Source organism: Dendrobium catenatum, unplaced genomic scaffold (assembly GCF_001605985.2).
Source record: "Dendrobium catenatum unplaced genomic scaffold, ASM160598v2 fragScaff_scaffold_621, whole genome shotgun sequence".
Lineage (NCBI taxonomy): Eukaryota > Viridiplantae > Streptophyta > Magnoliopsida > Asparagales > Orchidaceae > Dendrobium > Dendrobium catenatum.
Window position 1 is genome coordinate 12,107,477 of NW_021319083.1, and position 13,315 is coordinate 12,120,791.

General features: G+C 35.7%; 2 protein-coding genes across 2 annotated transcripts in view; one reads left to right on the forward strand and one right to left on the reverse strand.

Moving 5' to 3' along the window:
- LOC110113993 overlaps positions 1-7,815 on the forward strand; it is a 52,284-nt gene extending 44,469 nt beyond the window's left edge. The window contains 7 exon segments of the mRNA XM_028694989.1: positions 3,125-3,228; positions 3,351-3,438; positions 4,796-4,950; positions 5,249-6,247; positions 6,329-6,715; positions 7,392-7,519; positions 7,521-7,815. Coding sequence (XP_028550822.1) covers positions 3,125-3,228; positions 3,351-3,438; positions 4,796-4,950; positions 5,249-6,247; positions 6,329-6,715; positions 7,392-7,519; positions 7,521-7,671 — 2,012 coding nt within the window. The 3' untranslated portion in view covers positions 7,672-7,815.
- A 977-nt stretch (positions 7,816-8,792) lies between these two features.
- The window catches only part of LOC110114004 (14-3-3-like protein C), a 13,830-nt gene continuing 9,307 nt past the window's right edge, over positions 8,793-13,315 (reverse strand). The window contains exon 7 of the mRNA XM_020846752.2: positions 8,793-9,142. Coding sequence (XP_020702411.2) covers positions 9,072-9,142 — 71 coding nt within the window. The 3' untranslated portion in view covers positions 8,793-9,071. The remainder of the gene's footprint in view (positions 9,143-13,315) is intronic.

A 13,315-nucleotide genomic window follows, 5' to 3' on the forward strand; every position in this document is an offset into this window, starting at 1 on the left:
AAAAATCTGAATTGTCTTATCATTGAAATTTTTTGTTTTTGTTGCAATGATTTTTTTTTTTTTGGGTGTGTTTCTTATGAAGTGATGAATAAACTTCATCATGAGCAATTCTCGATGGTTTGACCCACCATTGCAGAGAAGTCCAGGATCCCGATACTAGGAATGCTTTTGCTGAGAAATATAATCATGTTAGTTTTCATGTGATAGGCTCTAATCTGCTGAGAGAAAGACAACTTCTAAGTGAAGCCATGAGTCATATTTTTAAATGAAATATGTAGGCTACTTCTAAATGGAAGCAATAAGACCTACCTTAATCAATGCATTAGGGGAATTTTTGATGAAGTAATCAACCCTAAATCAAATTCAAAATTAAACAAATTATGAGGCAACTTCCAATGGAAATAATAAGCCTTACTATTAACAAAGCCATTAGGGTGCTTCTAAATGTAGTATACTATACCCTAAATTAAATTTATAGGCCACTTCTAATAGAAGCAGTAAGATCTATCTCTAAACAAAATACATGCAACTTCTAATAGAAGCAGTAAGCCCCATCCCAAACCAAACTCACAAGAAACTTATAAGTAGAGCAATAAGTCTCATCCTAAATCTAAATCACTGGGCAACTCCGAAGTGGAGTAGTAAGCCCCATCTCAAATCAAATTATCGAGCAACTCCTAAGTAGAGCGGTAAGTCTAATCCTAAACTAAATTATCGGGCAACTCCTAAGTGGAGTTGTAAGCCTCATCCTAAATTAAATTATCGGGCGACTCTTAAGTGGAGTAATAAGCTCCAAAAGAAATAAATTAGCATGCATTCTAACAAATATAAACTCCAAAACTTTACAACAACAAAACCAAAACCAACATCCAACTACTCCAGTCTATTCGAGATCCCTAAGAGGAGACAATCTATGGCTGCTAATCATATTCTCTAGATGCTGCAACCAATGGTTTATTAGTGTTGGTAGATTGAGATATACGATATTCACTGGATGATGAAATTATAGAATCTTGATCGGGTTTACCCCCATTCCCTCATAAACAAGACACTTAAAATTCCAAAGTTATGCTAAAGTGAATCATCCTAAATTGGGAGTTCTCTCCTACGAAGTAGAAGGGGTAATTAACTATGAGGGCTTGCACTCATAAGAAGTAATGACACAGATCTAAATAAACCCCGATATGAACATTGTGGGAAATCTGGTTAATTAAAAATCAATCTACATTAAAGAAAATGAAATTCTAAGCCTAGAAAATGGGGTTCGTGCCTAGCGCCATTTTTCTTGAGTGAACACATTCATTACTATTTTCTACTCCATTACTGGTCTTAACCTTCTACACATGAAAGTTAATAATCTTTCTAAGGCACAATGTCTTGCAGTCTTCCTAAAATCTTAGATTTCTCCTCTCTTTTTGGTTTCATGAAAATAGTTGTACCATTTTGTCTACTTATTCCTTTGCCTTCTATTTGAATTGATTAAATTAAATAATAATAAATCTTATGCTAGTTTCATATAGTAAACCATCGCTATTTATCATAATTGGATTAAATTATAGTATCACTTTTGGATGATTTCTCAGCCAAGTAATTCCTTTTGTAACCACAATTTGGTGTTTCTTATGGGTGACGCAATTGTGAACAATTGCCTATCTCATACTATGATTTAAGCTAGATACAATATTTCACTTTGGAAATCTCTAATATTAGCGAACATTAAATTAGGATTCATTTCATGAATTTGTAAGTTCAATTTTTGCTTGTCAACTTAACATAAAACCTCAACTTCTCATTTGAACTTGGGACCAACGACAATAGTGATAGAGGACTTCTTATAGCATAAGATTTTTAATGCAGATCTAACTTGCAATGAAGAAAACCAAACAAATACATAAATTGTAGTAATCAAAATTTGAAGAACAAAAACTCTTAGTCTTAAACAATTACTTGAGGAAAATCATGCAACAAAATGTAGTGATGTAGTACGTCTTAGATATAAGATTTTTAATGCAGATCTAACTTGCAACAAGGAAATAGAATTCACAAAACAAAAATTGTCAGTCTTAAATAAACACACAAAATTCACAGTGCAAAAACTCTTAGTTTTTAAACAAATACGTCTTAATTTTGATGAAAACTAAAAAACTTATTAGAAATCATTCATATGAAAACTATGATGGTCTTCTACTAGAAATTAAAGCAAAAAATTTAAGATCAAGAAAGCCACACAAACACTAAGAGATTCATGCACTTTTTGAATATAAAATATAATCAAAATTAATTAAACTTCTATCTCTTTTTCAGACTAACAACTACAAATACAAGAAAAATAGAACGGTTTGAATTCAGTATAAAGCAACCATCTTACTTGTACAGAAGATATCCCCTCTAGGAACTTTTCAAGCCTGTCATTTAATCAAAGAATTGGATTTTAAAAGTAGGATTAGCGCATCCAATTAGAAATTTTATTTAGGCAGTAATTAAGTTTTTGACATGTTTTAAACCCTTATTTGTAATTATAAAACAAGCAGAAATTTTCATTTCCTTAGCCTAGTTGCAATGCTAGATTAGGAGGAGCCATGAAAACCAGAGTGCTGAAGACTCGATCCAAGTCATAAGAAGGGAAACATAGCAGCAATGTGCTGCAGACTCGCTTAAATTCCTAAGGGTCAAAAAATAGAAAGCCACAGGAAGAGGGCGCATAAACTATATGAGAGGGTACCAATTAGGAACTTGCAGGAGGGCTTGTAGCCTAACCAAGTAAAATTTGGCTCCAACAACTAGAAGGAAATCTTTGAGGTGTTTTTTATTCTAAAATATGATAGAGAACCAAGTAGAGATCCAACTTCTAATCAAACTTTACATGACAAGTAACATTCAAGGCATTCATTTATAGAATCTTATAAAAAATTAACTATAATAAAATAAACCAAAACAGTTAAATTTAAGAAGAAGCTGAAATTTTATTTTGGTCATCTTAACACATGCATATTCATATTGATGATTGAGACTTTAAGATTTGCATGCTCTGTGTTTTTATAAAGCATTCAATCGTATGGTGTTTTAGTATAAGATAATTAATAAGTTAATTATATGAAGATTACTCACTGTGCAATTGATATAGGAAATCCTAGAGTGACGCCAGAGGTTACCCGTGATGTCTGCCTGTTGGCTAGAATGATGGCTGCAAACTTATATTTCTCTCAGATTGAAGATCTAATGTTTGAGGTATCAAAATTTCAAATGACATATGGTTGCTAGTTTATCTTTCTTTGTGCTACTGTTGTGGTATTTTCATTATATAGATTTCTAATCTTTCTGTGTTATACATTTTCTCCATTTTATTGCAGTTGTCTATGTGGCGCTGCAGTGATGAACTTCGAGTACGAGCTGATGAATTACAACTCTCCTCAAAGAAAGATGCAAAACACTATATAGGTAAGTTATACTTCCGGCCATGCCACATGAATTTGATGGACTGGTCCAGCCGGTCCAACTTGGACTGGCATTTGTGTATGGGAGGTGGAAAGATTTCACCTCCAATATGCTGCCCCCTTTAGGGGTTGGGGTCCAGCAATAAATCTAGGCTTTAATGGGGAATTAAAAAGAAGATTAGGAGGGAATTCAAATTACAAGGGTTATTTGGGTAGTTTACTAAAGGAATTGTATGTTTAAAAAAGTTGGGAGGCTAGGGTTACATTTTTATCTCTGATTTTGGCTGAAAAAGTTAAGGTTCTTGTGTCTTGAGTGGGCTCTAACGGCGTCTCAAAATTTGGGGGAGTCGGATCTTCCTCTCCAATAGAAGGTCTATTGTATCTTGTTGATTTTCTTCATCTAATTTCAATCAAAAGTGCAATTTCTGGTTTTCTCCATCCATGTTCTTTGCAATTCCCTTTTCCCAATTGCTGAAATTAAATTTCAGCAAGTAATTTTTCTGATTTTCTACATGGGTTTCCTATCAGAATAATACTTTTATTTTTTCTTTCTTGCTGGTTAACATAACTTTTTTTTTCTTTGGAATAATATTAAGATTTTATTCAATGTCCGGTATGTCACTGATTTCTTTCATCTTGTATGGAATTTATATTTTTGCGCCCTTTTTCTACGCATTTGTTGAAACTTGAAAAGCTAGATTGTGTTGCACAAAACCATACTAAACAGTTTGCTAAATTGAATTTCCAACTACAATCACTCCCTGCCTAAACACAGAAGCTCACATTCATTCTCAACTGAGTTTGCATGCCTTGTCTTAGCAGGATACATTGGAGTGATTTATAGGATGAAATCTCACAACTTTATTAGTTTGAATAATTTGGAGGGCTGAATTTAAGGAACTAAGGTGTTAAACCATTGATAGAAATTTAGCGTCTAAGCTATTAATAAAACAAATTCCATATTTTATGTAAAACAAGTCTAGTTTGAATTAGTGATTTATGGGACGGCTTTCTTACTGCTTCATAAAGGAGCTTTTTAGTTAAAAAATTAGAATTTTTATGCTAAAAAGCTGCTTTAAGAAGCAGAAAGAAAGTCATCCCAAACGAAACCTTAATGTTTATGTTCAAGCAGCATCTCTTGACTTCGTAGTCACAGGCAAAATTGGAAGTATCTTTCTCTAACTGTCAATCCTGAGATGTTGCATTGAAGTAAAGATTGGAAGTACAGTTAAAAATATTAAAGTGTTTGATGTATTTGTGAAGATGGCTCAGTCTCTATTAGTTGTAAGCCTGCTTTGTGTGATCCAAGTAGAATATGTGCTGAATTGCTGACTGATTCATGCTTCTTTTCTTTTATGCAGAGTTCTGGAAGAAGGTTCCTCCAAATGAGCCATATAGAATTATACTTGGTGATGTGAGAGATAAGCTATACCATACACGAGAGAGAGCCCATCAATTATTGTCTAATGGGATTTCTGATATTCCTGAGGAAGCAACTTTTACCAACGTTGAGCAGGTTCCTTTTCTTTATTTTTGCTTCTGTTTCACTCACTCATTACATCTTTTCGTGCAATAGCTACACGGCAAATTATAAGGTCTGGTCTCCTGTTAGAGAGATACGTTTGGATTTCTCTCTGTCTAAAAGCGCAACTGTTACAATAACTGTGTTTTTACTGTAGACAGAGAGAAATCTTCATGTATCTCTCTGTTAGGTGACCGGACCTAATAGTTTCCTAGCTGCACACATGCATTTTATCTCCAAAGTACAATCTGAATGAGGGGTTATATTGTTACTACGATGGACTTTATCACAGTTCCTGGAACCTTTGGAGCTCTGCTATAGATCACTGTGTGCTTGCGGCGATAGCCCAATTGCTGATGGAAGCCTTCTGGACTTCTTACGCCAAGTTTCTACCTTTGGTCTATCTCTGGTGAGACTAGATATAAGGCAAGAATCTGATAGGCACACTGATGTCATTGATGCCATTACCAGACATCTTGAAATTGGATCCTATCGTGAATGGCCTGAGGAAAAGCGTCAGGAGTGGCTATTATCTGAGCTTGGTGGACGGCGCCCTCTATTTGGCTCCGATCTGCCGGAAACCGAAGAAATTGCCGATGTTTTAGATACATTTCGTGTGATCGCCGAACTTCCCTCTGATAACTTTGGGGCTTATGTCATCTCAATGGCAACTTCTCCATCAGATGTTATGGCTGTGGAGCTGTTGCAGAAGGTGTTCCATGTGAAGAAACCATTGCGAGTAGTGCCACTTTTTGAGAAACTTGCAGATCTTGAAGCAGCCCCTGCTGCGGTGGCTCGACTTTTTTCGATAGATTGGTACAGGGAACGCATAGATGGGAAACAGGAAGTGATGCTTGGATATTCGGATTCCGGTAAGGATGCCGGGCGGCTTTCTGCAGCTTGGCAGCTATACAAAACTCAAGAGGATTTAGTAAAAGTTGCCAAGCAATATGGAGTGAAGCTCACAATGTTCCATGGGCGAGGTGGAACTGTTGGGAGAGGAGGTGGTCCAACTCACCTTGCTATACTGTCTCAGCCACCAGACACAATTCATGGATCGCTCCGAGTTACAGTACAAGGTGAGGTTATCGAGCAATCTTTCGGTGAGGAGCATTTGTGCTTTCGAACGCTACAACGCTTTACGGCTGCGACTCTCGAGCATGGGATGCATCCCCCGATATCTCCCAAGCCCGAGTGGCGTGCATTAATGGATGAAATGGCTATTGTGGCTACAAAGGATTACAGATCCATTGTCTTCCAAGAAGCACATTTCGTCGAATATTTCCGCCTTGTAAGTAAATTCTGTTTTACTGTATGTAACTGCAAAGCTTAAGGTCGTGATATAAAAATCTCTCTCTCTGTTGCTTGATAGGCAACGCCGGAGTTGGAGTATGGTAGAATGAATATTGGAAGCCGGCCGTCGAAAAGGAAACCTAGTGGAGGAATAGAGTCGCTGCGAGCAATCCCATGGATCTTTGCATGGACTCAGACAAGATTTCATCTTCCAGTATGGCTTGGTTTTGGTGCAGCTTTCAAGCATGTCATGGAAAAGGACGTTAGAAATTTCCATGTTCTGAGAGAGATGTACAACGAATGGCCATTTTTTAGGGTCACAATTGATTTGATTGAGATGGTATTCACTAAGGGAAGTCCATGCATTGCTTCTTTATATGATAAACTGCTGGTTTCCAGTGATTTGTTGCCATTTGGAGAGCAACTGAGAGCAAATTATGAAGAGACAAAACGCCTTCTTCTGCAGGTAAATTTCTTAATTCTAGTTGCATTTTTACCTGTAGTTTTAAGTAGTGTAAGATCCTAGTGTTATTCTATTAAAAGAACTGCTTAATTTAGGTTTAGGAATCATGTCTTTAAAGTTTTGAAGAAACTTTTTAACTTCTTTTTAAGGTGATTGTAAGCTATTATAGGAAAATAACTTTTTGTAAAACTGCTGTAAAAGAAACTTTCTAGCATAGAAATTTCTTTAAGGCAGTGATAAAATAATAGCTAAACAGAACTGTAATTGAGGTCTAAAAAAACAAAGCAAGAAAAAAAGCTTTCCCAAACAAACCCTTAAAGGTAAAATTCTATGAATTTATAATTGGATTGATTTTATTACTTGAAAGAAGGAAAGATTCAATCAATGATTATATTAGAGGGATGATAAAATTATCATTATTGAAGCTAGATTAGGAAAAATAATAATCTGATTCTATTTGCATCAATAAGATTGCCAAATAAAAACTAGTGTCAGATTGCCAATAATAAAAGGCACATCAAGAACTGTACAAATAGATTTGTATGGAATAAGTTTGAACACCTCATACAATACTCACTAAGACTGATATGAAAATGAGGATTCCTAAAGCTGATTCCGAATAATTGGGATAAATTTTGTATTGTTTCAATGATATTTGAGACAGAAAGATCTCCTACAGGTTGCTGGTCACAAAGATCTTTTAGAAGGGGATCCTTACCTGAAACAGAGACTGAGACTTCGCGATCCCTACATAACAACTCTGAATGTTTGCCAAGCCTACACACTAAAGCGTATTAGAGACCCAAATTCCTCATTTGTCAAAGGAGATACTAAAGGCTAATAAGTCAGCTGCTGAACTGGTGAAGCTCAATCCCACAAGTGAGTATGCGCCTGGGCTGGAAGACACCCTAATTTTGACTATGAAGGGTATAGCTGCTGGTATGCAGAACACTGGTTGAATTGCCTTTACTATGCCAAGGATGATATTGAAAAATATGCATAGATGTGTGATATTTGAATCCACTAGTTCATGTGGTGTTATATGGTTGTATTGAATAAAGATTGGGAGATGCATTATATATATATATATATATATATATTAGAATCCCATTTCCTCACCCAATTTCTTATTATGCTGTCTTGTTCGTCTGTGTTGCGAAAAGAATAAGCAATAAGTTTATTTTTTTAAATAATTAAATTAATTAAAATTTTTTGAGCTGGCTCGCGAGCTCACGAGCCAAGCCTAAACCAGCTCGAGTTTGAGCTCGAGCTCGTGGCTTGATAAGCTCAGCTCGTTAGCGAGTCGAGTTCGAGACCGCTCACGAGCTGGCCCGGCTCACTTACACCCCTAGTTGAAAGTGGTACCTCATTGATGCTATTAGCAAGATGATTCAACAAACTTTGTTTTTTTTTTTTTTTTAATGAATTGCATTCAAACAATTTTGGAAATCAGCTGCCAATTTCTTAGTTCTACAATCAAATCATGGAAAGCCTATCAACTTCCAAATTCTATGTGCAATTCCAAATCAGCTGCCATATTCCAAATTCTATGTGCAATTCAACTTCCAAAAAGTATAGGTGCCATATGTACAACACAGAAAAAAAGCCCCAAAAGTGATGATCATTTTATCTCTAGTTATACTATAATTTGTCCAATTCAAATGTTGTGGAATATTATTTATGTTAATTTTGATATTGAATAATATTGAACTCTACTATAAGTTAGGGAAGTATTGAAGGAATTATGTTGTATGGAAATAAACTTGCATGAGCCATGCAGGGGGACAGCCCAAGCTAGCAGGAACTGACCTAGTGGAGAGTAATGAGATTTCACCCTTAAATAAAAATAAAGACTAGTCGCTGCTTGTCAAATCTTTGAAAGAGCACATCGATGAAATTGAATTTTGACAAATTTCAGTTCAATTCTACCACGCAAACACCCAAAACACACCCAGAAAAGTGAAAAACAACCGTGGTAAAAAATCAAAAGCTAAATCAAACCTGCAATAAAGAAGCATTCGCTTCACTTCATCAAAACAAGCATACATAACATAAGACAGCAACATCAACATCTAAAACGTTGGGCAAAGATGCAGTAGTAATGGTCTCTTTTAAATTAGTAATATGTTAGAGAACAAGGCATTAATGTCCACTGAATACGGCCCTGAGCGTGATAGATAAAAAACTAGCAGAAAAATTACAGAAATGAACCATACCTTCCTGCTTCACCCAGCCATAGATCCCTAATTTTGCAACACCACAAAATTTCCCCGACATATGTTACATATAAAACCATACAGAAGCGGAATTTTTTGGTCGTACCAGAGGAAACCAGCCAAATGGCAAAGGGTTGATCAGTTTAATGAATGCCCCCTTCTTTCCTTTCGCCGGCAATTACCTTAGAAGTAGTATCCTTTGCAGTGTCCTCTACTGTTGTTAAATGAGAAAAAAAAATCAGGTTTAAGAACTCAACATGACTTCTGAAGATCTTATAGAAAGAATCAATCATGCATTATGGCATTTACTGCCACTTCGGTACCAACTCTTTTTTTTGTGTCAAGCCACAGAAAACTGATTTATTGCTGAGAAAGAAGCATTTTGCATTGTTCTAACGTCTAAGGCTTCGGTTGGGATGGCTTTCTTACTGCTTCTTAAAGCAATTTTTTAGTACAAAAATTACTAGAAAGCTTATTTAAGCAGCAGTAAGAAAGCAGTCTCATACGAAGCCTAAGTGATGTACAAAGACTAGAGCAAGAACAAAAATCTATGCAAAACGTCAAGCAGATGGAAATTTCAGCCAAGTTGATTATAATTCTCCCCTGTGAAAGAAAACCACTCATAACAGAGGAGAAAATTAAAACGTAATAAGCATCTCTTAAATGTCCCAGGTGCATAATTTAGTTTGAAGGGACTAAGAGAGATTAAAAACCCTTAAGGCACAGTGATCACATGACTCTTATATTCTCTTGGTCCCTACATCGTAAAACATGGCTTTGGCAAACGGTATATTCATACATTATTATATCCAAATTTAAAAAAAAAAGTTCTTATTTTAGTTCAGGACCAAAGATAAAATCGCCTTTATTGTAAGCCTTTGCCTACTTATTAAAAAATTCTTATTGTAAGCCTTTGCCTACTATTTTTTTCTCTACTCATCATAAATAATCCAAAAAAAAATTTAATAAAGTTCGCACATCTTATCATCAATAAATGTATCCATAATCCTTCTACAACAGAGTGATTTGTACTTCTTCTAGTTTTACAACATTAATCTTAACATTATTTTTTGTACTACACTGATGACCCCTATTTTAGTTCCATAATAAGACATCGGAGCAATGTTAAGTTTGAGTTGATTCACCCTATTTGTAGTACCCTGGGATGCCTCAGGGACTAATCTTGTGATGAAAAACCACTTCACATGCCAAAAGCACCTTCATGTCATCATAAGTTCCAGAAATTACACCTAAAAAACTTCCATTCATAATAAGTTGCATGATTCATAACAATCATAGTCCTAAATAATAAAATAAAACCTCATATAGATTTAATTGAGTCAACTATCCTCCTAAGGAACCAGGCCAAACTGGTTGGATGCCAAGGTTTAAAATTGCGGAATTAGAAGCTGACTCAACACAATAAAATAAAAAAACAATGAGAAGTACGCCTCATGCTTACCAGATGAGGCTTACACATCAGTTGGATGAAATGCGCCACAAGGCAAGCCTCGGTGAAATTTTTACGCAACTTTGAAGAGGCTTAAGAATTGAAAATTAGTATTTTAGCTATTTTAAATTTTAAATTTTAAATTTTTATAAATAATTAAATTTTTACTATACATGAACCAAACCAAATTTGAAAAGAAACACAAAACCTCAAACTCTCAACCCACACGACGCAAAACCTTTACGTCCTTACCCAATCCTATTGTATCTTCATCATAGCTTATTGCCACCGCTTCTCCTTCAATGCTCTTGTCTTGCTGTTGGATACATGTTTTCATAATTTTAATATGAGAGACGAAAAAAATCAATTAACTAGAATGTTGATTTTAATGAAGATCCTCAAAGTGATAAGAGCAAGAGAATTTTAAATTCATAAATTATGACATTAGACTACTTGTTTATGTTGAATTAAGAGTAAGAGAGACTACTTATTTGGCATTAGTTGTAGAATTGAATGAGTTTTAATGGCCTGAATTTGACTTTTTATGATTTTATTTTAATATCTTATTTTGGGTTCGTATGTTACATATTATGTCATACTTGTCATTAATTTATTGGTTTAATTTTGAGGCTCATTTCTTAAAAAGCCTTGAGACTTATGCCTCACCTCATTGAAATAAAACACCTCAATATCCGATTGCGCAATTTCAAACCTTGTTGGATGCAATTAAGTTGGTTGACAAGTCTTGTTCTTGAACCATCTCTAGTTATTTAACGAATATTACATAACATTAACACAACAAAATAAAATTCAAGAAAGATAATAATGACGCTAAACTAATGCAGGTATCAACTACAATTTGTGAGTTAACAATTCAATTATCCTCAGATTATAAAATATGGTAAATCTTAAATCCAAGATCCTTGGCCTCAAACTAAGGTAGCCAGACTAATAGTCCAAGTTGAAATTGATTGAATAAATCAAATACAAATTAAGTCCCTAAATATTACATTTGTCTACTAAGACTTTCCATTGTCTTAAAATATGATACAATTGAAGAGTAGCACGATATTCCTAAGAACAAACTTTTGGAAGGGTTTTCAATCAACAATAAATCATGCAGTGCTAGTTCTTATGCACAAATGCGCATATATAGCAAATCAATTGAGTTCTTGACCAAAGTTATGTGCCCCTCTTGTAGTGGTCTGATTGCCTTCCTCTACATCAACAATGTCTTCTTAAGAAGTCACAAGTACAAAATATGAATACCCTAAAGTCTCTAGTTTTTTTTTTATGATGGGTGGGTGCAACCACCAAAACTTGTAACTGGAGGGAGCAATACCATTATCTCCATCGACTCCAAACATAGAAGGCTCTTCATCACTTACGGTACAATTACCATAAAAATATTGTCACTACACCAAATATATAGAAAAATCCCCACTAAATTCAAATAAACAAGGTCCTTACCACATCAATAATTGATGCAATTATTGAAAGAAAATAATTAGAGGGATTAATTATCACCATCTCCATTAAAAAAAAAAAGCTCCCAAGTTTTTTAAAAAAAGCTTTATGAATCTGCCTCCAAATGGATCATTATCTTTATCTCCAAATCCTTGATATAAAGATTTAAATAAAAAACATAAAATATAAAAGACCCATAAGGTCCACCCCCTAATTATGGGTGTGATCATTATCCATCATTACCGGATGGAACAACACCATTATTCTATGCCTATTTTAAAATTCAAATTCAAAATCTTCATCCCCTAATGATGGTCAAAATCATAACAAATCATAAATAAATGGATTAACAATGTTGTCCATTGCCTTCATAACTAAATATGACATTGAGAGCTCCAACATCCTATTGATGGTGTGCAATAACCAAATACCAAAATTTAAGAGATCATCATGATCACCAATACTCCTGAAATTCAAATGAGGAATAAACCTTTAGAATTCAAAGCCCCCATCAATCAAGCACACTTTTCTAGTGTTGACCTGTATACTAAATCCAAAGGAAACAAAAAAAAAAAAGACTAAAAATCATACCTTGTCCGTCGGATCCTCAAATCCAGCTGAAATCGTGCAGAAATCCCGCTGAAATCCTGTAGCTCGGCGCCGTTGTGTCGCTTCTCCGTGAATTTCGCTCAAACCCCGCTCGAGATTGCTCTGTTGGCGTCGTTAATTACCGCATCAACTGAAGGCTTCGACACACACGACGCTCTCTGCTTCTACTCCCGAAATCCACGAGCTCGTCTCCCGCTCGAACGACTTCCCCGCTCTCTTCTTCTTCCTCATTCGCAAATCCCGTCGCCCTCCTCAAGCCGAACTCCACTGTGCTGAAACCCTCTCCTCTGTCCGACTCCACACAGCAAACCCGACGTCAACTCCGGCCGAACCTCCCTATCTTCCGACCTTACCACTTCAGCCGACCCCTTGTCGTGTCCGTCCAACCTCCGGCAGAGAGAGAAGCCGAGAGAGAGAGAGAGAGAGAGAGAGAGAGAGAGAGAGAGAGCTCCTTATCTGAATATCGTCGCCCTTCTCTTCTCCGAACCGAAGCCGGTCCGACGACAGCCCCCGATAGAGCCTTCCCATCCCGCCTCCTTCCTCCTATCTCCGACCAAAACCGACGACCCGAAGCCTCCTTTGGCGACGCCCCTTTTCTGTCGGGTTTGAAGTCACGGCATTTTGATCGGAGTGAGAACGGGAGCTCACTGTGTGAAGGTAACTCTCTCCCTCACACACTCATTCGGCCAAGTCCCGTAAGCCAGAGAAGAGAGGGATTTCTTTGTTTTTAAATATTATAATTAATTATAATTATTAGAGTTTATAATTAATTATTAATTAAGTAAAATTAATTAATTAATCATTAATTATAATTATTTATTTAATTATAATTAATTATAATTAATTATAACTAATTATTAG